At 40.0% G+C, this 26,665-nt stretch overlaps 2 protein-coding genes and 1 non-coding gene across 3 annotated transcripts; all 3 read right to left on the reverse strand.

The window, feature by feature from the left end:
• Nucleotides 1–694: 694 nt before the first annotated feature.
• Nucleotides 695–10,168, reverse strand: ccnf (cyclin F). Its single transcript, XM_061711107.1, has 17 exons — nt 9,961–10,168; nt 8,463–8,617; nt 8,240–8,346; nt 8,091–8,158; nt 7,746–7,942; nt 6,870–6,923; nt 6,550–6,654; nt 6,338–6,415; nt 5,720–5,874; nt 5,268–5,432; nt 5,020–5,143; nt 4,730–4,910; nt 4,505–4,592; nt 3,513–3,612; nt 3,280–3,416; nt 2,793–2,971; nt 695–2,517 (listed from the first exon to the last, which is right to left on the reverse strand). The coding sequence occupies exons 1-17, from the start codon at nt 9,971–9,973 to the stop codon at nt 2,075–2,077; spliced, it is 2,349 nt and encodes a 782-aa protein (XP_061567091.1). The 5' UTR covers nt 9,974–10,168; the 3' UTR covers nt 695–2,074.
• Nucleotides 10,169–21,317: 11,149 nt separating this feature from the next.
• Nucleotides 21,318–26,231, reverse strand: LOC133421800 (uncharacterized). The gene is made up of 9 exons (XM_061711568.1): nt 25,931–26,231; nt 25,154–25,203; nt 24,177–24,747; nt 23,901–23,954; nt 23,725–23,803; nt 23,367–23,511; nt 22,929–23,024; nt 21,990–22,183; nt 21,318–21,869 (listed from the first exon to the last, which is right to left on the reverse strand). Exons 1-9 carry the CDS (start codon nt 26,032–26,034, stop codon nt 21,720–21,722), a joined length of 1,443 nt encoding a protein of 480 aa, XP_061567552.1. The 5' UTR covers nt 26,035–26,231; the 3' UTR covers nt 21,318–21,719.
• trnat-agu (transfer RNA threonine (anticodon AGU)) lies at nt 25,608–25,681 on the reverse strand. The gene has a single exon. It is a non-coding gene; the product is annotated as a tRNA-Thr (tRNA).
• Nucleotides 26,232–26,665: the final 434 nt, after the last annotated feature.

The raw sequence follows: 26,665 nt of genomic DNA on the forward strand, positions 1-26,665 counted from the left end.
TATTCATTGTTTTTATCCCATCCGTTTTCCTCTGTTCTAGATTATATTACAGATTAAACCTAAACCCAACCCTCATGTTAGTAATGTAATTTTTACTCTGCTGACCTGTGCTTCCATAGACCTGGGGGGATTACGAAAGCAGAAGTGGTTGAATGCCGCAGAGACAGTGACATTGAAACATTCAACCCTATTATCAAGCTCCAAATGGCCAGATCCCATAATTTCCATAATACATTTTAATTGCATTCTTTAATTATCTCATATGTATGTTGTATCTGTAATAATCATAATTAGCTTTGGTATCTCTCTCGCTCACACACAAACTAGTCATGAAATTTCAGATGTGCCTTCTTGCTTGGCAGAGATTAGCCTAGTTTTGAAAGTACGAAAATAATCCAAGAATTTTTTACTTTCTTGTCAAGGCCAACACTGATTTCAGATAATCAACCCCCCATCCCCCCTTGGCAAACATTATTCCTCTGGACCACAAAAACATACACCAACAGACTGTACAACAAACATCAGAAGGTATTGCTCATGACGAATCAATGATTTGAACAAGATCAAATCACACTTCGTGTCTTCGTGATGGCCAAACATGAAAATTGATAGTTAAGACAAAGCACAATGGATTTTTTTTTTTTAAATTTTCTTTATTTGAATACAAAAATTACATATTTACATCATATATCAGATGAAAAAACAATGAACTGTAGAAAAACAAAACAAACTTTCACAAAGAAAAACTGCCTTTTTGGAATGAAGCACAAATGGGTTCAAGTAGCTGTGACACATTTATACATTTATATATGTAAATTCATGAAGACAAGATAGCATGTATGACCAGATATGGAGTAACAGTTCAAAACATATTTACAGTCAGTCACAGTCATTGAGACGTTACACACGCTGTATCCTGAATGAGGTATACAGTACTTTTAAAACCTCAAAAAATGTCCTCTAGTGTCTTAACTTCCATTTGTGTCCTGGCAAACAAAATAATGCAAAAAGGAAAATTCACTAAAAATACTTCTGTACTGATTGTTAAAGCATCACATTTGAATTAGAATTTTAATAAGAAAAGTGCTCGACCTGATTCAGATAGGAGGAAAACTGTTTTTGTGAATTTCATTTCGAGGTGTGTTTCTTCAACACAAACTTTGCCGAATAATCCAATTGAGAAAGTATTAAAAAAAAGAAGACACAGTTGGACAATAAACTGAGGTTTATATGAGGTCATCCAGCTAGTGATTCATAATTCCTTGCTCTTAGTGAATACGTCAACATCTATGAGGGCTCCAGATGGGATTAGTGTGCCACAGGTAATAAAAACAACATTCATCAACAGCACAGCTGGTGTATAACTTGGCTATAGTCAATTCACGCAACTAAATGACTCAGTTTACAGCTCTGTTTCACTTGAATCCTGAAGAACAAAACAAAACAAATGACACCACAGTACCTTTGTAAAGCATATCAAATGATGAACAAACTGAGCAAGGCAAATTGCTACAATCATGTTCTTGTAGGCTTTAGATGCAGTTATTTTCATCAACTAGATGAAAATCACATTTTAAATCACAAAAATTCACCGAGTACAAGACTCATTCTTGTACAAATAGTGCACATACATCTTTGATGGTCTAAAATATCACAAAAACACGAGTGCCAAACTTTTTAATAAACACCTTTTCTCCTGAAAAAAGTAAATTAATGAAGTTTCATTTCTTTTACAACTATCACATATGATCTGAGATAGGTTGTTGTAGAAGCTGAAGTGGCAACCATCGTACAAGGCTGCTGAGGAAAGTCATGTTATGATCCAGCAGTCTGCGAGTCTTGACTTATGGGAGGTATTTTTTTTTTTATAGCCTCATACTGTAAATACGTTAGTGAAACGTGGCATGACAGAAAGGACTCGTTTGCTTTCCTTTTCTTGCTCTTAGCTTCAAAGTTTTTTCAATCTTCTTGCATTTGACCAGTGAAGACTCACAGTCAAGAGGAACAATATCGAGAACAAAACAAAAAAGTGCTGGAGGTTTGAAACTGGACAGGTTGTCATTGAAACAATCATCTACAAGCTGAGAAATCCTGAATTGGCAGGATATTGTCCTTCCAAATCCTCTTCTCTTTCTACTTCACCACCACTATGAGCTGCCATGTTCTTCCTCTTTACTTGTTTGGTGGAGGTGCCGCGAGGCCTCTGCATGGGCACTAGGAGGCGAAAGCCTGGCTGGGCATTGGCAGAGGTGGCCTTAACGGAGGTTGTTAATGTCTTGAACGTGGAGGGCATGAGGGAGGACGAGCATATAGATGAGGGGCTAACACTCTGGACAGAGGAGTATCCTGAGCTGTGCTGGTCTGTGGACAAGGGGAAGGTTTCTTGGCCTTGGCACTTCTTGTTCGTCTCACCTTTGGCTTCACAGAAGCTGTCTTCGTCGCTGGACAGAGCTCGGCAATGCTCTAGTCTGTTGTCTTCATCACCCAGCGGATGCAGTTTGATGGAGATCATAGAAGCTATAGAAAGAGGGGGAAAAAAAAGTGGCAGCGTTTACAAAAACAAAATCTGATCAAAACACTGCAGAGCGAATGTAAGCACTCCACATTTAGCTTTCAGTTATATCCCAGATTATTAAGGTGGAGGATGAAACCGCTAAGCGAGGGGCTCACGCATTACTCTCCTCCCCTGCATATTGATTAGTTCATTTATATGCATTACCTTACCGCCTACTAAGTAATGCCACTCGCATTAATGTACCCGTCCCCTTTTCCATTCTGTTCCTCATACTCACAATCACCATCTTTCTCCGTCTCGCTCTCTTCCTCCTGGTCTCCTTCGTAACCAGAGCAAGAAGAGTCCAGACTCCAGTCCAGGATGCCCTCCAGCAGCATCTCCTCCTGATTGGACAGCTCTGCTGTCGGCGTGGTCACAAAGCTCCCCCTGTGGTCCTGCATGCCGTCGTCACGTCTCCTTGAGAAAAAAGTGGACAAGTGGACGTTTTAACTGTGAGTCACATGGGCTTCTCACAGATGGTATGAAACAAAACACCTCACAGTGTCACGGTGCACGGAGGACAGCCAGAGAACTGCTAAATGAGCAGTAAAACAGGATGAGGCAGCGCTCATTTGGGCCTGTCGCTGAGTACAGTCTCATAACTGAATCCTTAACTGTCAAAGTTTCTGTTAATTTACAGAGAAAAGCTATCGTTTTAATGGTTTTGCACCCAAGTACATTGTTTAATGAATAAATCCCAACATTGTGTCTCTACTCTGGCTTACTTCTTGTTAGTGCTTGATGGAGAGGCCAGGAAGGTGTGGATGTCCGCTGGTTGACCGGCAGTGGGACTGGGAGGCTCCATCTGGGGCTCAACTTCAGGAATCTCCAAGATCTGACAGAGCTCTTTAAAATCCATCACCTTGCAGGGGGCATTAGATAAAAATCAATGACCAGTTAGATAGAGGACACCAACAACTGTCACGCTGCGAAACTAAAGAAACATGCAGCGACAGACCTTTTCTTTGCTGATTTGCTGGTAGGCCTCATCTTCAAACCGCTGCTTAACCCCGGTGAGAGACGTGTGCCGGTTATCTTTGGGAACATCTTGACTGAAACTGAGGAGAGACAGAAAGAGAGGGAGGAGGAAACAGAGAAAGGAAGAAAAAAAAAACTAAGTTAGATCTTCTTTCCTTCCTGCAATGTTATAATCAACTCTAGACGACAAATCTTGTTACTTGTCCATCTGAGAATTACAGTTTGCCGCCATGATGCTCACCTATTAAAGTGACTCACCGATGGCAACAAACCCGCTCGGTCCAACATCGAGTGATGCCTCCTAGTGTCCTAGCACCTCCCTGTCCTTCACATTTGCTTTAAAACCCTAATGTTCATTTGTTTTCCTGGTAACCAGATGTTTTTTAACCTCTTAAATCTAATCAATGTGAGCATGCTGAAAACAGCCAGACACATCACCAAATCAATCCCTGTTATCGCCTTTAATGGACAAAGGAACTGCAAGGTTGCGGTCATGGATGAGTCACAGTACAGTAACATGACAAAATAAATCAATAAAAATAGACTGGAGTATGTAATAACTGTGTGGATCATTTTAATAAGTTGAATTCACAGTGGACATTTAGTCATCATGAACACTAATATAACTACTAGCCAAAAAAAAACAATATCCATAACGGCAAACACTTGAAATGAATATTATCAGAATGAATAACTGCAGACTATTTTCAGAAGGCTTTTTTTCCTCCAGATCAGAAAGGAGTTTAGGGTTTACTTCCTGTAAAGATCCCCAAAATGTCCCAAAAACGTCCCAAAACACAGTTGTAGGCAAGAGGAGATGAGCCTGCCATGACTGGCCGTAAACGGTTTTAATTCTGGGTGCCCTCAGTGTGTCTAATGACAGACTAAGTACAATAGCAGAGTCTGAGGGAATTTCACTGCTTGACTACAAATCCAGTCAACACACACACACACACACACTGAGGAACTTACCACTTGACATAGAGCAGCACGGAAAGGGGAACAAGATCTTGCTTGGAAAAGCCTGTGTATTCTACGAGCAGAGCTGGCCAGACGGGGCCTGCAGAAAGAAAGAATGCAGAGATCAGTCAAGTCAGTCAGCATAAACTTCACAAGATCTACATTTTTTTACCCATTTGAAAAGAATGCATTAATTGCATGTGTTGAAAGGGTGATATGTGTAGTAAGTGTTACTACCATAGTAATGTAGTGCCCGTGTAAGGAGTAGTGCAGCACAAGCCAGTTTGGCAGGAGGTGGAGTGGTGAGGGCAGAGTAGAGCAGCGACAGCTCGCAGATGTAGCTGAACAAGTGAGCGGTTCGCCTCTCCGGAGGGAACAAAAAGAGTAGCACCTCTCCGTAGTCCAGCAGCGTCGGACTCTGAAGTACGATGCAATGAAGAAGAAGAAAAAAAAACAAACTCTTATTTAGATCACAAGATCCATCAACATATCTTAGTCCGTACACTTCTCTTGACAGTTGTACTTACTCTGATCTTTCCCTCCAGCACAGACACGACCTCTCCCATCATTCGGACCAGATCCTCATATTTGTATGTGTTGTCTGTGAGCCAAACCGCCTCACGTATGGTCAGGATTTCTTTACTGATGTATCTGACAAAAGAAAAGGAATCAAATGCCATTAAAAAAAAAAAAATTGTAAAAAACAAAAAAAAGAGAAAGACTCAATGTCAATAAACACAGAGCGCAAATGATCCCGGCATGTGAGCATCCTCACCGTGTGCAAACGACCATGCAGGCGATTCCTAACAACTGAAGGCGACCCTTCGGGATGGACCACAGAGCCAGGTAGCGGTCCACACAGCCCACCGTCACATGTAACGTCAGGCTGGAAAAGTCCTTCATGGTCGTCACCTCCACAAGCCAGTCCACCAGGATGTATCTAGAGACAAGACAACAAAACGGAAGAATGGTGAAAAATGAATTCTAGTAATGTTTAATCAAACCAGATCTCAAAACGATTTCACAAGAGCTAAAATCACATCTGAACTATGATGTCATTCTCAGACTGAGACCATTGACCGCCACGCTCGCTTCATGTACTCTTCACTAATGTAGTTCAATAAGGCCGAGATGATCAAAACAGAGAATCATCACGATGACTAAAGGGAAGCTTGATTGCAATGACATCATTGAGCAAAATAATGTCAAGTTTCTCTTCCTCCGTACCTCATGCTGTCACTGATGTCTTGTCTGAGGGTTCCCTGAGAGCCGGGTCGTGACACGGGATTAGAGGAACTGAAGAGCTGAGCCACTAAGTCGGACCGGGCCCCGGACTCCAAACGCAGGGGATTTCCACTGCCGCACACTTTGGCCAGGGACAGCTGGGAAAAGACAAAGAGTTATCCTAATTGTTTCAGAATGGCTTACGAGAGCTGGAAAGCTTGTTACACTGCTCTGCGCTAAAGTGCCTGAGCACTGCATTAGTTTACTGCTGTAGCTGCAGCTCTTGTATTTCAGATGAGTCACACAACGGTGATTCACTGGGGTGATGAACAACACAAACACAATGTCGACAACCGTCAAGGCCTCTTGATACCGCTTGTGTCAAGAGTGGGATTTGACAAAGTTTAACCCAAGAAAACTAAAGCAGATGAAAAGCTGTCAAAAGACAAATGTTTCACTTCTTATATTTTTTCTGGGTGGGCTGGGTTGGTTAGTCTTACCATATTAAGGAAGACTAAAACTCCAGTCTGACAAAGCAACCAGTCGTAAGACATAAAATAAACAGAACTCATTTACTGTCAGGTTATTTAAAAAAAAAAGTATTTATTTTAAATCACATACCTGTGCCTCCCAGCATCCTTTGCCAGCATAGTCCCTGAGGGTTCGAATGCACTTGAGGTACCTTCCTGGATCTGCTATCTAACATCCAAACACACACAGATGTAAAATCATGCATTTATTTGCATTTGCATAAGCCTCCCGCACAATCGGTGATATGTCTTGATTAAGTTGTTCATTGTATTACAAATTTAAAATGACTGAATTTCACTTACAGCTTTTCCACGACTGTGCTCCCACAGCAGGTACGAGCTCTGCAGACAGCCGGCCCGTGACGACTCTTCCAACATCGATATCACTTCTGAATGTTTTTCGTCATCCTGAAAAAAAGCCAACACAGGTTGGGGCGGGATGAGTAAGGACCGAACAAAATTAACAACAGTTGTGTGGAGAGGAGGAAAACAATTAGTCCATCTCCATGTTGCTGATGACTCGTCTAACATCCCCACCCATGACGGCAGCAATAATTTTAGAGGCTAATAAAACCTGAACAAACAACGTGCAGTCAGTCAGATTCAGCATCGGCGTCACTCACTTCGAACAGCAGCAGCACTCTGGCCAAACAGTGCAACAAGGGGCCCCTTTTCTCCTGCAGAGAAGGAAGATAAAACAAAACACAATGAGTTTTCCTGACAAACTGATACACTTTGGAAAAAAAATAAAATAAAAAATTCTGGAGATGGAGTAAAATATTTTTATTCTGTGATGAAAATGGGTGTAAATGCAAAGAAATAAAAATGTGAATTTAAGTCCCTCCAGTTTCTGGTGCTAACAGATCTATTTAAAAAGGAGCAAAAAAAAAAGATAACTCAGTCTAAGAAAAAGTCACAAAAGATGTTTTTATGAACATTAATTTAAAAATCGACTCTGATTTTGCCAAATACCTACTGGCTAACGTCAAACTTTTTTTTATTACTGTAGAAGACCAAGCTAGAGAAAAATGTGGCTTAAAATTAGAGTCACGCAGTTAATTGAATTTTAATTGATTTCAGTTTTGGTTCCCAGGGATCACAAAAACATTTTCTGCCTGGTGTTCGGAAAGACGGGTGCACTTCAGGCAGTTGAGTGATTCCTTCCTTCTTATTGTGTGAACCATAAAGTTATTAGATTAACTCATGGTATAAAGATGGTGTTTTGAGCCAAACAGACATTTCTACATTGGTCTGAATTATTTTGACTTACTCCACAATTTCATTTAATCTCAAACATAAGTTTATCATACAGTTAAATGAATGCAACATGCCTTGACAGGTCAGTGGATAATCATAAAAAAAATAATCATGATTCGAATGTTGAGCAAAAAAATTGTAATTTAAAAATTTTTTAAACTTAATCAAGCACTCAGCATACATAAAATAGAATAAAATAAAATAATCAAAGCCGCTCAACAGGCCAGAGCAGCAGAACCTACCGGGTTGGTCTCACTCTCAGCCTTCAGGCGATCAAACACCACGGCTTTACAGCAGCTGCCACTGGGCGACCACGGTGGACGGATGAACACCCAGGTGAAGGGATCCACTTTGGGAGAACGCAGACTCTCTGCTATACTGAAGAATTGCGAAGCCTTTCGACCACAAACATCAACCCGGCCCTCGTCACTCAGCAATGCTGTCGACAACAAGAGATGAGGTGTAAATCATTTCACCAAGAGGGTTTATGTCTGAGTTTGACAGCACCTCAACAAGTATGGCATTTTAAGCAGATATTTACTCTACAAAAATGTAATCAACATAAGGGGAAAAAGCGCTTAACTTACGTCCTTCATTGTACAAATAAGCAATCCCAAGCTTTACAGCAGCCTCAAAGTTCCCTTTCTCAGCAGCTCTGAAATTAAGAGAGAATTTTAGGCAAAAATCCAGTTAAACAAACACTATACATGCAAATTTTAAATTGAGGGAACTGTACCTTTCATACAGCCATAAGGTGTTGGGGGTGGGCCACGTGTCTCTGAAACTGACCCTAGCCCAGACACTGGAGTGGTTGTCAACAATGTCCCGCAGCTGGGAATGAACCTATAACACAGAGACAAAATATATAACTCCTCCAACAAAATAACATATCAAAAACCGGGTGTAACGAGATGCCAAGTGGGTATCAAACTAAGCTTGTGTATGGTATGATGACTCACAGCTCTGACGGATAGGAGGTCATCTGCAGAGAGATACTGCAGCACGCAGAGAACAATCTCCTCAGGCAGAGACAACAAGGTCAGGGCTGGAGATCGTTTACGGACCCGCTTTCGGGCTGGAACGGTGTAGCATTTTTCACAACGGCAGTGGACAACTAGATGAGGAAAAAGAAAAAAAGTTTAAATTTAAAGTTGGACCGCTCATTAATCTTAAAAAAAAAAAAAAAAAAGCTGTTTGGCATTTGATGTTCTTTAGCTGCTTTACTCATTCACTTCACGAGATACACCACACAATTTAAGGGTACACACAAAAGTCACTTCACAGGCCTGTGCGAGGATGGCACTTATTCTCACATATATGCAACACAAATATGTGTACTTCATTTAAAGCAAGTCACTTGCCTCTTAGCTTCATGTGTTGACAGATTCAGAATCTAAATTCAAAATAAATTGTGGTGGAATATAGTCACTTACTTTCAAGTGTTAATAAGCACAAATTTGAGTTTCATGGGCTCTTAAGTCATCCCCCCTCCCCCATGCCACATCTGACAGCTTAGCTTCATGTATAACTTATTTTACAAATTGAGTTTTGTTAGAGATAATATAGGGTATAAGGAGCCTAAAGTTGTAAGAATTAAAACATTAAAGCTTCTACAAAAAATACAGTCCAAGTAATTATTGATTAATTGAGAAAATAACCAGCATATTCATACACAGTTAAAACTAACTTTAGTTGTAATTAAATACAAAACATAATGCAAAGTGAGCCTCACACAACATTTACATCCTTTTGTAATATAAATCAGTATGGATATTAATACTCTGTTGATATTCATTGGTTACTCTTAATATTTAATGTCCTTAAAATATATTAATTTTAAAAGGGACAAACTAGTTCAATGCATGTATGTTTACAATAGGGTCATTTTAAGCTGTAGTTTATTACTCCTAAAATGAGGCATACAGCTACTTCCTCCACTTCAACACATCTAACGTAAGGCACCCCAGTGTGATTTATTCAAACCCATCTGACAATATTTTATGGCTTAAATTAGCAGAACAATAATTGTGGGCATTAAAATAGCCCACAAAGTTCACTTTCAGTTGCATTAAGAGCAGTCAAAACACGGGAAATGAATAACTGAATGGAAGAAGTCAGATTATGTGAGCGCCCAAATTTCCCTCCAGCAGATCAGTAAAAAGCAGCATTTATTTACGAGTAGATTTCAATCAACTTAGATTTATGGTTTAAAAACCACAACCAAAACATATACATACACAGGAAAAAAAACCTGTGTTTCGCTGCATAATTATTACCAATTTGACCAAATGTACGTGGGGTTGACTGCTTAGCTGTAACAGCTAAACTGAACTGACTAAATTGCTTGGGCAAACTTGACCAAATACACATTTTCAAACACTTGATTGCATTAAAATGCTCCCATATAACGACGATATGGGTAAATAAAGTTGAAAATATACATATGTAGTTACTTACCGCCTGCATTCATTGCAAGAGCAGTAATCTGTCCTGAGGCAGCAGTGAGCAGCGATACCAGCAATAAGAAGCGAGTTAAACGTTGTCACGATGCACGTCAATGTTACATATATAAACAATAATATACGATTTACAATGAGAAAACAAATAAAACACTGTTTCGGTGTCTGCTTTCCTGTAGTAACTGTCTAATGTCTAAACAAGTTGTTAACTATCTTGCCTGAATTCAAATTCAAGCACGCGTCTTAACTTGGATCCTCCCCAAAGTTACTCAAGGACCGCCCGCGCTCCGGGTTTAAACTCTACAGCCGATGTGATTGGACAGTAGTTGCAGCCTCCTGATTGGTCGACGTGAATAAGCGCAGCGGTGATTGGCTGAACGATATAAACTGCAAAATACAGTACACTCATTGGATGGCGTAACGCTATTTCGAAGTACGCGCTCGGCAGAGCTCGTATATGATTGGTTAACCTGATTGTGACGCAAGCCCGCAGCGCCACCCTTTTGAAGCGAACTGTGGGAAATGTAGTTACAAGGAAAATGCCATTTAAAGGTACATTGTTTAAAGGGACAGGTGCACTTTAGCGGCCTGTGGATATTTTTGCTTCATCAGTGTTGGAGAAAGGTGCTTTGTACTTGTTCCTGTGCCTCATTTTTTTTTTTTTTAACACTATATTTATTGACATTTTTTCCAATTATTACAACAATACAGTTATCTGTAAATAAAATGTACAATAAAAATAAAAAAAACAATGAAAGAAAAAAAAACACAAGCATAGCAGACAAAGATACAGAGACAAAACAACAACATAAAAAAACATTACGCACAAAACTCAAAACAAAACAAAAACAAAAGCAGAATCAGAATCCCCCCTACATCATCATTCAACAGAATCATCCAGTACAGGTCCCGACGGATTACTCCTCATAAAGCGCATGAACTGTCCCCAGATTTCCCAAAAGTCATCAGATTTCCCTTTCATGGCATATGTCAGTTTCTCTAATGCAAGACAATTTGAGAGTTCTTTGTACCATTGCTTTATGTCTGGTTTGTCTGGGTTCTTCCAAAACAATGCTATCGAATGTTTCGCCTGGAGAAGAGAATAAGTTATCATACTCTTCTTTCTACTGTTTCTCTGTGCCGCATTTCCGAGTGAAACTGGTTTGCTTTGTCTGTTCTAAACATCCTGAAATACCAACTGTTGTAAAAAGTAATTAACTTGTTTTTTTCTTATGTGGAGTGATATGCTTGTGGATTTGTAACTGTTAAGAGCAATAGAATGTATCCTTTCATAACAGTAACGGTCTGTCATTAATGTACATTGTCAGAAATCATTTGAGTGGCTGAGGAGAAGCCAGAAATCATTATCATCATTGCAGAGATGTGAGTGAATAAAGCAACAGATTGGCTGGGCCTCTGTGGCTGGGCCTCTGAAGCAGCTCCCTTTGAAGAAATTACATGATTAAGACCTTTTTGTTGTATCCCTATTGAGAATAAACAGACTACTCTCTCAGTTGAATAGTGTCATCTTGATTGCTGGTCTTTGGAAGAGGGCAAGGAAAGAGGAGAGTACACCACCAGTAATACATTCTTCCTTCCATGCTCTCTATTGATCCGAGCATCACCTGTTTAGCCAATCTCAACATTACAAACAAGAACTTGTTCTCTAAAAATTGGTAGTAAAAAAAGAACTGAAAATAGTTTTACATGTTATGTACGTTCTGAAAGCCCAAAATATCTTCTACATCGTGTTTTTATAAATGTAAACATTTATGTGTAGTATTAAATAAAGACAGGATGTTTCTTCTATTTTCGTCTACCCTAATTGTGACATCTAATTAACACTGGAGGTCCAGTGTGATCAAATTATTCTGTAGCTGAGTGACCTCAGTCAGGGCAAGGGCTCTGACATCCTCAACTAGATGCACTGTTTCCATAGAAACTCCAACCTAACGTCTTTCTCAGAAAAAACACAGAGTGGTAATCGACAAACAATTAGATGGCACATTAAACCTAAACTGGATATAATTCATGTAAGGTCAATCATTTCCTTTCCCATAAGAATCTATAAATATAATTTAACTAAAAATATGTAACAGAAGAAGTTAATTTGATCCAAGAAAAATATGAAAGAGTGGTTGGTTTGATAAATAACTGTCCTGATGGAGAAAAGCACAATTTTGTGTGACAGTTAATTATTACTCTTATGCCCTCTCATCACATTTGTTTGTGGAGACTTCACAAAGACAACATTTTAATATTATTTCGCTCGTGATTTAATTTGACAGTCTGACCAGGCATGCTTAATCTCTATAAACACCTGTGTCCAAAAACAGCTGTCACAATGTCTGAGGCAGAACTGACACGTAACTCCATCCTTCCACTGAGGTATAATCTGGAGCCCGCTGCAGGCAGTGACTAATCCGATACAGGCAGATTTGTATTTTGCACAGATGCTGTTGATTTGAAATTTGAATAAAACACAAATAAAGCCATCAGACCCCAGATGGCTCAAATTCACATTTCATAATGTCACGTTGCACTGCCCGTTTCATCTTTAAAGTTATGTCTGTTTTGTATAGGTCAAATTTTGATGAAAGCCAAATAGTGCTGAATGCTTCCGTTTGAGGCCAAACCCTGGAGATACAGAGGCGGATGAGTTGCTCCCATCTGGTTTCCTGTAATCTCTGCTGACCCTCACAATCCAAATGAGCACTTCCACCCCATCTGCACTTTGCCCCCGTTGGCCCCTCCACCCTTTAGCCAGACCTAAACACAGTTGCCTCCACACCCACACCACTTTCCCAGCATATAATGAACTGTTATCAAGTCTGTAACTCAAAACAAACTCTGGTTGAACTAAGAAGATCTACCAGTCCCACTTTAATATATATTAATAACATGTAGGACAGCTTAGTCACTGTGAGTTTAGTTTACCAGTAGGGGGTGTCATTCATTCTGGTTCATAGGGGCCAGTCTGTTTTCTTAACAACCCACATGTCTATGTGTGTCTGAACGAGTCATCCAATCTGGCAAGGCAGCACATGACAATGTGTCTATTTTCACAACAGAAATAACAAGCAGGTGGTTTTGCCAAAAACAGGTTTGATGTTTAAAGAAAATGCACAATGACAATTGTAATCTGTAACTTCCACAGCCTAAACAACATTAGTCTATTGTCTCCTCACTGTCCACTCCTCATTTGTCTTCTGTATTTTTAGCCCTGTCCAGAGAATCTTCCAGATCTATCGGGACAGACCTACGCTCCTGCCCTGCAGAGAATCCTGAGTGATTTACAAAATTAAACCCATATACAACTCAATAAATGCTAAATATTTCTCATTCTACAAACCCTTTCAGAAGAACAGGCCTGTCAGAGACAAAGTCATTCACGTAACATTTATTAAATGCAGTACATACATAAAGAGTTAAAAATGTACATGTAAGTATAAAGATGTGTTTAAAAAAAATTGTTTTTATACAGCACCAAAAATTAGAGGCCACACGAACCAACATATTTTGTGTCACTCACTGCAGTGACAAACAGCAAAAGCAGACAGCGTGGCTGTCGGGAAAGGGACATAAATCCCTGTTGCAGAGGTAGATATTCCCCTAAATAATTGAGAAGGCAGAAGGGAAATCATTTCACATCTAAAACAAATAAGATCTGGTCACCTTCCATCAAATTTTACTGGCACAATATAGCTTAAACATTTGCAAATATAACTCGGCAAGCAAATCATTGTCAGTATTGATGCACAATTCATGGCAAGACTATAGGAGCATGAACCTCACTTCTCTATTTTTTTTTTCCAGTTTTTCCCCATATAAAAAAATACATCACTTATCTTACTCTTTATTTTTCTTTCATTGACTTAACAACTCCAACAAGAGGCAGGAGAAATGTAACCACATCTTTTCCAACGTGTTAAACACTCAACTGTTAATGACATTATTAAAAATAAATTAATCTAGATGCAGTTGAAATATATTTTTTTTTATTTCAACATATCATGCTGAAGTCCCATAACGTCTAACTTTAGACCCACATGAATGAGCGGGGGTGAAAAAAGTAGCACTAATTCACACCAAAGGCCTCATTTCACGATTACACCGAGCAACCTAAAAAAGGGGAGAAAAATACTATTAAAGCCTTGTGAGCATTTCTTTTGACATTTACGATCAAAGTAATTGGGGTTTATGTGACTTATGGTAAGCATGTGTTTGGAAATACAGACTTATTCTGTTTTAGCTCTATTTTCTTTTAGCCAGATTGTAAAATGTCAGAGAAAACTTTTTCACAACATCCTCCAGTAATGCATCATATCTGCTGTTAATACTTTTGTTCTGCTCAGGAGATCCAATCAGCCTCACAGCAGGAGCAACTTCCTGCTCCCACATAAAAAAAAAAATAAAAAAAAATCAATTGACTTCCAAAATTCTGAATTTGACCTCCTCTATTACCTCAGTTCATTACACATTTGTTGCCTTTGCTTAAAGTAATAGAGTCCAGCTGACAGCATACTGAGAGCACGGGGAGCTGTAGAAAAAGATTTATCCATCTCATGTCTATAACGACAGGCAGAAAAACATAGTCCTGGAATTGGCACTGTGTTAACTGCTGTCCCTGCATGCATAAGTCACGTTTCCATTACCCTTAGATCTGCGCAAAATCCAAATATCCCAAAGGAAAACCTGCAATGGAAACATGTCTAATTCCAAATGTTTCACTAGGTGGTTTTTCAGGCGTTTCGATAATCTAGTTTATCACAAGTGTAATGAAAATGCTTTTTCTACATTTGCACATTTCAAAGCAGCACTTGATGTGACGTCACCAGTCAGGCTAGAGTCATAAAAATCTAGATCTAGCTGTTTCTGGCCTCATAAAAGATTTGCCTCTGAATAATCATTTGAGTGACCTACTGCCTTGATCCTCTGTTGACTTTTTGTGAAACAGCGGCAGCAGCAATCACAATAATAATCGCAAAACCTAAAGATATTTTTGTCCATCATCTTCAAAGTCAAGATCTTCTTTTTTTTTTGTTTTGAACAGAAGTCTCATATTTGGATAGTTACAGAGAAGAAAGGATGAAAAGATAGTTACACTGATACAGCAAAAATCACTGTTCAATGGAAAAACTGAACCCTGCAGCGGTACCTTTATCGCAAATCCCACTTTTTGCTTGTCTTTTGCGAAAAAGTGCAATGGAAACGGGACTATAGACATGATTTTTTTCAGAAAACAAAAAAATTACTTGAGAACACCAGCTGAAATCAACAGAAAGCCCCTATTCACAGATGTCAGCGCAGCTACATTCACTTGCCTCCTGAAAAGAAAATGTGTACAAAAGGGAAACCTCAGTCAAACTTGGCGTCAACATTAATCAGTATTCACCCGACAACTGCTTTGCAACCTGTTTTGAAACTGAAAAAGAAATTTGTCACTCGCTTTTAGCCAACATTCTTTCTACTATGAGAAAGAAACCAGAGCTCCGTAATGGTGTGGTGGCTAGTTCTACTGCCTTGCCGCAAGAAATTCCGGTTCAAGTCCCCGATAGGGTATCTCTTTCTGAATTTTGTATACTTTCCCTGGGCTTTCTAAAATTTCTTCGCACAGGTTTTATCCATATACAATATGTCAGGTTATCCGGTGGTTCTAAATTGTCCAAAGTGTGGTGAACCTGGCCTCTCTCATGACAGCTGGGAAAGGCCCCTGTGACCCTGAACGGAATTAAGCGGGTATAAAAAGAAAGGATGCATAGAGATAAATTAATAACATTTCTCTGGCAGAAAAGGGAAAAGACAATAAAAAGACTATTAAAGGTGTGTCAATGCATGTTCTGAGTTAATGACCGATGACTGCATGATTGAATCGGACACTACATGAAGAATGAGATAAAGATGTGGTGAGGGATACTTGGGCAAACGGAGAAAGCGCAAGTGAGTAAATTCTCAAAAGTTCAGATGGAAATGGGGGGGAATGTGACATAGGTTTTTTTCCATGAGTGCTTGCTCAAGGCACCGGTCGGGAGGGGCCAGAGGAGCAGGATCAGCCAAAGTGTCCCTGCAGTGGCATGTCCCCTCGGGCAGTGTCCTTCAATAATCCTGGCCTCCCCTGTGTAGGGTTGAGGTGCCCCACGCAGACACGGGGCTGGGTGTAAATGCTCACACATTGACAGGAAGGCAGTCAGAATGTCAGCACCCCACACTCCTGTAAGGTGGAGCTGAAGCTACTGTAAGGATTTTAGAATATGCAGCTTTACTACAAAGTTCGGTTGTTTGGACAAAATGGCAATATGTGCAAATCTCTCGCTCCTTAGTATTTAAGGCCAAGTTTCAAAATGATTTCTGAGATCAACGGAAACTTCATCTGAGCACAGAATGTCAGCACCCCACACTCCTGTAAGGTGGAACTGAAGCTACTGTAAGGATTTTAGAATATGCAGCTTTACTACAAACTTCTGTTGTTTGGACAAAATGGCAATATGTGCAAATCTCTCGCTCCTTAGTATTTAAGGCCAAGTTTCAAAATGATTTCTGAGATCAACGGAACCTTCATCTGAGCACACACGAACACCTTGCACTTCTCCAACAGGTCCTCTGTCCTGTCCAGCTCATCATCCACACAGATGCCAATAAGATCCTGCTGGACTCAAGTTCCACTATCCCATTGCGTAAAAAAAGCCCCAACACATTGCTTCAGTGTCACAGGACGAGTGAATGACGTTGGCGGCTGACGTGGGTGCGCTGCTCTTTCAGCTGGGTATCGGGTTGCCGTCTTTGGCCCACTTCTGGCCTCTTGGAGAGTCACCTATCCTAGTAAGAGGAATGCTGCGACTGACGTGCTTAGTGACGCCAGCATTGACTCCAACAGCAGCTCTGCATAGCGTGTTAGGTGTCAGTGCGAGCTCCGACTGTAGGACTGCGAGGGCCTTTCCATGCATGTAAATATTCATGCAGTGTGCAATGCATATTTGTCTGTGTCTCCTCAGGGGTTGTTTTGACACAGGACACTCGGTGTCTGATGTTAAAAGAATGTGTGAGGCATTGGTGATCCACCTTTGCTGATCCAAAAATCTGCCTAAATAGATCCATAGTGTCGTGTTTATCTGTCCTTTGACTCGTTCAGATTTTCTCACTCAAGTTATCTCTGATATGCGTTGAGCCAATCTCTGGGATAAAGAATAGAGTGGACCTGGGACTGAGAGCACATGAAGTGAAGGCTTTTTCAGCCAGGCCTTGAGCAACTCTGAGCACAACTCTGCTATTAAGTTCCTATAATTGCACTCCGTCTTGTGTTTCACAGGGGACACTGCTCAGAGGTGAAAGAACCACCCTCCTTCTCTTTCCTTCTTTTCTTCTTCTTGTGGACAGTCCAACAAGCAGCTGCCATCAGCAGCAGCAAAATGCCCATTACAAGTAGCACCACCGATACCACTTTGGTCTGTGGCAGGTCATCGTAGGAGTAAGTCACCCCCGTTCCCGCGACACCAATAACCAAAGAGATGATTCCAAAGGGAAATATACAGCGGTACCAGGACTTCTCCATGCCTCCAGTGGCTTGAGACAAACGCTCCAGGGATGAGAGTACTTCAGGAACTTTGGCACCACCAGCCTCCAGGGACTGACTCTCCTGCCCGGAGTTCGTTTGGGGCTGTGGTTGGCAAGCAAAATGGCCCGTTGTACAGCCCATCCTAACTGTGTGGGCTGGTGGTTCCCAAATGGATCAATAGCGTTGGTTCCCCAGGATCCTATTTGTAGTCAGCTCTGGCCTGGAGAAACAGAAGGAGATAAAGAAAGGCAGCACGGGAGAGAAGAGTGGAGAAGGTTTGAATGAAACGATTGGAGCCGTAATGGCTGGAACATGTCAGATGAAGGCTTCTAAGTTAGCGCTGAAATCCACTCACATTTTCCCTTCTCCTCCTTCCCTCTCCGGCTGTTTCTCTGCACACTGCTGGCTGGCTTTCCCACAGCACATTGTACACTCTGCAGATCGTAGTGAGGGGGATATATAAAGGAGCAAGGGTATGGGAGGAGCAAGAGATGAAAAACTGGGATGTCCAAGTATTGTGATTGGTCCTTTTTGGGTGACATCAAACACTGAAGGGGTTGAGGAAGCACAGGAAGGGGGAGGGGAGAAGACTTTGCTGCTCCCTCTTTTCTTCGTCCCCATCACTGCACCTCAATTACCATCTTTTTCTTTCTAAGAAACAAAATCCTCCTAGCAGGAACTAAAAAGCACACTGCTGACAGGAAATTGAAAGCAGAGTGGGGAATCCTTTGTTACCAAAACTTATTATTCGATGGAAAAGGCATAACTCCCCATATGCAGCAGTACAGATTATATCCATGTGGGGAAAGCATAGGAAACTGAAATAGAGAGCCCACAACCACCCACACACTCTTCCTGTTCTGCGTATGGAACCACCTGACCAGGCTGATCTGTAAGAATGCATCAAATATGCAGAGCTACTACAATGAGTGCAAGTAGTCAGACAGGACAGAAAACACAGACAGCCCCCTCATTTCCCACCCACATGCACACAATGCCAGTTCTTTCTGAATGAAAGGCGACCTGGTAGTAGTTAATCCCCCACTACGCCCGACTCACTCTTCCATGAAAACAACATCAATGCAGACAGTTTTCTTTTCCTTGGCTTACTGATCCTTTCTCGCTACGCTAAACAAAGACACACGTGAGTACGAATCTCAATGTCATTCTTTACCCTCGGGCATTACTGGCTTCAATATCGTCTCTCTTCCGTGTCAAGCGGATTTATGATAATTTAGATCAACTCAATAATGATGAAGATACTGACCAACAGATTAAGAAGTATTTAATATTCTGTAAATGACGGATCATTATGTTTGCATGCACAGGACAACTGTTGTTGATACACTGAATGGAAAGAGATGGATTAGACCGTCAGACCAGTGGGGCAATTAAACAATAAGGCTGATTTAACAAGTAGCTCACCCTGCAAAAGACTCATTCACGCATTCACACGGGCCAAAGAGGAATAAAAGGGAGAAAGTGAAAAATGTGTTTGTGAAGGCTAGGGGTGCAGGGAAAAGAGATGTCCCAAAGCAAAAGGCATTTTGAGGAATAGCAGATTCCTTTTAGCACAGTTCGGTTTCTGTAGATCCCTATTTGACCCTCTTACTTAAGTGGACTTGGAAAAAGATGAATGAGAGGGATGAAAGAAGCGGCGCATAGGAAATAATTCATTTGGTATCTTATTCTGTTTGTGAAAGATATGGGTGATTTACAGGGGTACTTTCCATAAAGCTTCAACCTTGGAAAGTAAAACAACTTGGATCTTCCATTACTGTATGTGACAGAAAAAGGCGTGAGAAAAAACGGACAAAGGCGTGAGACAGAGGTAACCTGGGCAGGGCCAGGCCACGATGGTGGGAGTAGAGGAGCCGTGCTGGTGACAGCCGAAGCCAGGCAGCAGCTGATGTATGCAGGTCACAGGAAGGCTGTGTTACGTAGGCGCCACTCCCACTGGGACGTGTGTAGTGTTGACGTGATCTCAGAGATGCTTCCCTGCCTCCTCCTCTGCTCCATTCTCATACATTGATCCAAGACTGTGTGGGCAGACTGCAGTGAATTTCTCTAGCTCTATCCAGACAACGTGGATGCAAATCCATAAATGGCAGGACACTTCTGGTACCAGAATGCTGGAATGGTTTGTTGAACATGTGTGAATAAATTCTTCAATCAAGTCAGGAGTGGTTACTTAAATTGTTGCATGCTCATTATTTTGCACACCACAGGCAAAGTAAAACTGAAATAGTCCTTTCCCTTTTATAATCTTATTTTTGTTCCTCTCCTCAGGGAATATGCCATTTCCAGCTTGCAGCATGGAGGGAGCCTGGCCCCGGAGCACATCTTCTGTGTGACTCAGCCAGCTCTGGGTGTGCGTGTCTCCATGTTTGTGTGTGCATGAGGGTTGGTGCAGAAGGGTTTGAACACCCACGGCCCGCTGCATGAACCCAGCGCCACCTGTTGCCCAGTCTGGCACAGCCCCTGCCATCAGCACATCATCTGTGGGCTTTGGCCATCTCACATACACCCTCACATCACATTTGAGGCACTCAAATCCATTTTACTGTACTCGCTTCATCCTCTTTGGGATCGAAAAGGGGAGGACTGAGGTTTATCAGAGCTGTCATCAGGCACAAGGTGGAGCACACTCGAGTCAGGTTGATAGCTCTTCACAGAGATAACAACAATGGACAAAACACATACAGTAAGTAAAATCATGAGTATGAAATCAGGCATCATATTGGCCCTGTTCTTAACATGTAACGTCAATCAATCAAAAACTCATGAATACACACCATGTGAAATTATATTAAGTACATTAAATTTCCCTCTGTGACACCAAGATAAGCACTGACACACTCCGGAAGCATTGCAGGTCCACCGCATTGGCCACTAATGTTCTTTAAGACTGATTTGGAAAAAATTGCATGTATGTGTTTATTTACTGCACGTGTGATGCCCTTAAAACCTGACACCTGCAGGAAACCATGCCAACACAATACTATTTGTTGGTATCTAGAAAAAAAATAATGTTACATCGTGTTATTTAAGATCAGGGCTATTTTTGACAGAACATCCATATGTAGCCGAGTGAAGTAGCAGGAATTACTTGATAGTATGTACTGAGGTCGCTTTTTCTACATGTGGCGCACCACCTGCTGGCATACCTAGAAACTACAGTTGTATCACATTATTTTGGATGTGAAATGTGACTTTAGTTGAGCAACTAAATAAAATGAACAGAAAAAGTGTAATATTCAGGCACTGAAATCAAAACACATACATACATACATACATACATATATACATATATATATATATATATATATATATATATATATATATATATATATACATATATACATATATACATATATATATATATATATATATATATATATATATATATGTATGTGTGTATATATATATATATATATACATATATATACATATATATATAGATGTGTGTGTGGGTGTGTATATACATACATACATACATACATACATACATACATACATACATACATACATACATACATATATATATTTATACATATATACACACACATATATATATATATATATATATATACATATATATATATATATATATATATATATATATATATATATATATATATATATATATATATAGGATTTAATAGACAACCTGGTTATATTATCTGTAATGCTGATTGACATTATGGTAAAAGGATGCTCACACTACTTGCATCTTTTGTAAGCTGCAGACAGACGCTCTAATCAATTCTGGGTTTGTGAACACACTCAAGACATTGTTAATAAATAAATATTGTTTATAAAATAACAACTCGGGGTAGTCTGAGACTTTTTCCTTTTATAAACTGTATTCGAGTCATTACACAAACAGAAACAATATCAAAAGCAAAGGATTAAAATATACAATGACAGCCCAATTTAAAAAAAAAGAAGCAACATTCTAAATGTAACTGCGGGTCATACACAGCTTGGCTGATGACTATCAATTAATCAATTAGTAATTACACATGCTCAGCATTTACAACAGCAGAATTGATAAAGAATGTTGCAGCTAATAATCAGGGATACTACAACACCAGGGAATTGTTTTTCTTTCATAGTGTTCTTATTTAAGTTACGTGTCTCATGTATTCCTACCTGTTGCTAAGCTTATAGACTAGTAGATCTCAGTGTAACCTGCTCAGTGGTCATTCTGGTTCCGAGTCCAGAACAATGGCCGGGAAGCGCTCCCCTCCTTCCCCCAGCAGGGAATACACATCTCTCAGCACACTGGGACTGAAACGTCCAGGTCCAGGTAGCATGGATGAAAACTGAGGGGACAGACTCTCCAATAGAACCTAGTGCAAAACAGACGAGATTGTCAGCAAATAACATTGAAGTACTAGCGTTTGCATTTCATCAGCAAATTTTTGAATCTGACAAACTCCTTCCAGGTGCTTCAAGAAGACAGTTCTTACCTGTTCGAGGTAAATCTCCTGCTGCAGTAGAGCCACACTCATCCGCAGCCTCTCCAACTCTTTGAGCTCTGCTTCTGTTGTATAGGTTACGGTCAGGGGCAAAGGTGAAGTTACCTCATCTCCAGACACATCGTTTGTCCCAGCGGGGCAAAGACGGCCTCCTTCCGGCCTCCATCGATCCCATGCTTTCCACTCTGACGGAAAATATGGTTATTTTTAGAGCGCGAGCAACCGTACCCCAAAACGTTTTTCTGCTCTGTTGCCTAAGCTTTAAATAGCTGGGTCCTCGTCTAGCCACGTCAGAAGAAATGGCTTTAAAGCCCCGCTGTCACAGGGAGGGCATCTGATGAGGCCAAGGAAAGTACTGATCCAGCAGTGAGGTTTCACTGCAGCTCTGTTTTCATTTTCCACATGCCAAAATTGAGAGGCTTGTTAGCTCGTTAGCACGATACAACCATCATGACAATTTTTCAAACGTTATTAAAATGTAATTAATGGAAAAAAAAAAAACGCTGTGAAGTAAAAAAAACAAACAAAAAAAACATAGCCTTGGCTGTGAGATGATTGTTTGGCTGCATATTTTGGTGTGTGGGCTTACATATTAATGAAAACCTCATTCTCACACTGGCTTTGGCAGCATACTTGTTGTGCAATTGAAATCTAACTCGTAGATATTAACAAATGTCCCTCTGTGAAGGTGACTAGACCATTTGATAGGAGTAAGTGGAAAATCTGTGAGCATTTATGGGAACTGTAATGAGGTGGATAATGGAAATTGGACCCTGAACAACAACATACAGTTGGTACTAATTTTGTGATACTTACACATGTAAATTTAAAAAACTCTGGTTGAAAATGAGTTAAAAAATCTCCAAAACTGTTCTTTTTATTAGAAGAGAATGTGCTGTGTAATTGTTGTGTATCAAATAAAAAACTTACCTTGTTTCACATGATCTGCAAAGAACCGGAGCTCTGATGACTCCAACTGCAACTTTTCAATAAGCAGACAAGAGTCTTTGTTTTTCTGCCTTCCAGCTGTACAGAGCCACATAAACATGAATTATTGCCATTGCTTTTTTTAGTTGCTATAAGCTCCTAATACTTGTAACAATTATAGAAAAATCTAAACTGTCCAGGATGCTGAGTCTTTCTGGCAAAGATAAGCCTAAACACTTACATAAACACTTGATTTATCTAAATAGCAAGCTAAAAATCTCTCATGGAGCCACTTCCTGCCAACTCTTATGCAGTTTCCCACGACTACAACGTTTTATCTCCCACATAATTGTGTCATCAGTTTACATCACTTCTACCGATTTCCAAACTTCTAATTTTGAACTTTTGCTTGAAAAAAAAAATTCTGCTCGGGCGTTTTACCCGGGGCTGTGTTCATTTCTGGTGCCTGCTTGGCAAGAAACGCCTCTGCTCGGTAGTGCTGTGCGAGCTTGAGCCCTTTGTGAGTCAGTCTGTCCATCAGGGCCCTGGTCTGATCTGGACTACCACATGGCCAATCCTTGGGAAACTAGAGAGGGTCAGAGGAGCACGATAAAGGAAGACACACTGGGTGGAGACTTTTCTCAGCAATGAAAGTGTGTTAATCAAATGGAAAGAGAAAAAAAAACAATGCTAATTTGCTATCATACAATATAATTCCAACCTCGAGGTTACAAAGTGTGGAAAATATCTCCGATATCACTTGACCTGCTTTGGCTTCACTAGAAAAAAGGAAGGATACCATAGCTCTCATTCTCTCCATGAAGTGACTCCTCCCGGGCACCGGTTTCCTTTGTAGTGCACTCACTTTTTCCCACAACCTAAAGATCACAAAGAAAATGAAACTTTGTGACAAAACAAAAACTGTGAAATTGGGAATTATTTTTTCTATATAATCAAAAGTCTAATTTTAGCAACCTGTTTTGTTTCCTCCTTAAAGATTTCCATTTTGTTGCTTGGTCAGACTGCAGCCTGTCAAGAGGGAAAGTTGAAAGAAAGGAGAGAAATTTAACCTTTTTTCACTCCTTTTATGTAAAAATGACAAAGCGTGATTATTGTCTCAACCCACTGGATTAAAACATATCCACTCATATATATATATATATATATATATATGCTTTAGGTTCTTACCAACATGGTATTACCCATTAATATATATGCAGACAAGGAAAAAAAAACACAAAAAAAACATACCCACTCTGTAGAAGTAAATTACTCGCTACAGGCCCATCTGTGTGCGAACAAGACACTGATGCAGCCTTGGTTGGGTCATTGTCTCTCCCCATGTTGCTGCTGACTGTCTTGTTTTTGGAGAGTGAGCTTGTGATTTGTTCTGGTGAAGCAGATGCCGAGACAACCTGTTGCCGTTTCTTGGAGGCCTGGTGATGCACAGCCTGAATCGATGATGAGGAATGGTTTCGGATTCCATTTTTATTATATCTTCCTTTGGATTCTATTGGTTTGTGACTCGTTGAATGTGTTGAACTCAGGGTAGAGCAAGCTGACAACCCAGATGGTTTGAACCCTTTTCTACCGAGGCCGGTAGATTTAGAGATTGGTTTGAGTGTTTTTTTGCTTCCTTTCGGTGCTGTAGAGGAATTCAGACCATCCATGTTTTCGTCTTTTTCTTTATGAGCTCCAGATAGATTGTTTCTCTGAGCGTCTCTTGCAGAAAGCTCCGTGCCGGTCCGAACCATAAGGGCTTTTTGCAGTGCTTGCTCAAGCAGTTCCATATCTTCATTCTCCGTTGGTGAGGCATCTGTATCTGAACACAGTATCATGCAGACAGGAAGATTTAGTTTAGCATATTCAGATATTGATATACTGATATTCACGTTGTTGTACTTTTCAAGTATGTTAAGTTGAATAATCTTTTTTGCAATAGAGACAAGCCTGTCAATATAGTTTTCCTAATGTACGCACAGTGACACTTCATTGACAACCTTTTTTAGGAGAGAATTTGAGAATCTATTCTATTTCCTATATGAATCAAAAGTAAAATAAAAAACCTTACTTACACAGTATATCACTTACCACTACTTCAGATAACTTTTTTATATTTACCAAGAAAGATTACAAATGAAAATGAGCTTATAAAAAGGTTTTCATTGCTTGATATGGCAACATTTCTTCTGATAAATAAAACAAAAATGTTTTTCTCCCCCAATTACCTGCTGCAGCAACATCTCCTGATTCCGACTGCTCCAAAGGCTGCAGTGTTCTGATGGAAAAACAGCTTTGTGTGACAACATGCTCAAATAATTAAGACTGAAAGAGTACATTGGTAAGTCATAGTTCAATCACAATTATTTAAAGAATTCATATAACTCGTTGTTAGCTATTGTATTTACAAAAAAAATTGCATTTATTAATTCCATGTCATAATTAACCTTATTTCAGTCCTAAGACATCTGAAATTTATATTTCAGGAAGGGAGGGAAATGTTGCTCAAAAAAAGTATCAATGTTAAATAGAGAGTGAATCTACTAATACTCTTCATTGCAATACTTTGGGATAACCAATATAGATGTTGCTAATATTTATCAATTGACACTTCAGAAATGACTAATAAAGTACATTACACCACGAACAGAAAGCCTATAATTCAATATTAAGAAGGAGAAAAGGCACTGCTGGGATTCGAACCCAGGATCTCCTGTTTACTAGACAGGCGCTTTAACCAACTAAGCCACAGCGCCAGTTGCCACAGGCGGCCCCCGGATGTCAACTTATACGTACACTTTAGAAACACTTTAGAAACACTTTAGAAACCTTTATAAAGTATAACAATGTTGTCCACTTTGTTTGACCTATCAAGGAATACGTCTTAAAGTTTATGAAGCGCAATCGAATGGTTTTCACAGCAGAGATCAAACATGTTCACCAACACACCTGAAACAAACAACTTATAACATATTTGGATATAGATATGGAAAATCGATACTTACAAGTGGTGCAGGATTTCTTTGTAGAGCTGAATACTGACATCGAGCTGGGCTTGTTCAGTTTTGTACGATTTAATAGCTTGCTCAACAGTGGAAAGTAACGACATGCCTGAACTTTGCCTTTTGTGGTGCTCTAACCTTTCTCCAGAAATACCGCAAATGAAGAAGTTTTCGGTTTTTTTTTTTTATCTGAGTTTCAACAACTAATCCACGATAGGATGAGGGTTTATCGTATTACATTACACCGCATAACACCTTTTCTGACAGCGTGCAACAAACTGCAGCCTGACGTCTCCAATTTCCGTACAACCCGCGAACTCAACTCACACTGAACGGATGCGGAAGCGACATTCCTCCTCAAAAGTGATAAAAGGGTCAGTAAATCCACACGCATATTTTCCATTTATTTCAATTTAATCACTGCGATGACATGTGTATATGATATCTTATGTGAGCAAAAATCTAGCATGTTATATGTTATAAAATACCAAAGCACATTGATAAACCTGTTATCATTTAGATGGCATGAAAAAAGGTTGTTCTCGCGAGAGTAGTCATGGCAACCAGCGATGCTGTTTCCCTCGGCGTGTGCAATTCATGGTGCAATTTTACCATTTCTGAGGTTGAATGTTCCACATTTCCATCAAAAAAGTAAAGATGTAACTAAAGTTTATCTATATAGCAACTTTCATGGATACAAGTCATGAAGTGCTTTACATTAAAATGCAGTATGTGATG

Source organism: Cololabis saira, chromosome 21 (assembly GCF_033807715.1).
Source record: "Cololabis saira isolate AMF1-May2022 chromosome 21, fColSai1.1, whole genome shotgun sequence".
NCBI lineage: Eukaryota > Metazoa > Chordata > Actinopteri > Beloniformes > Belonidae > Cololabis > Cololabis saira.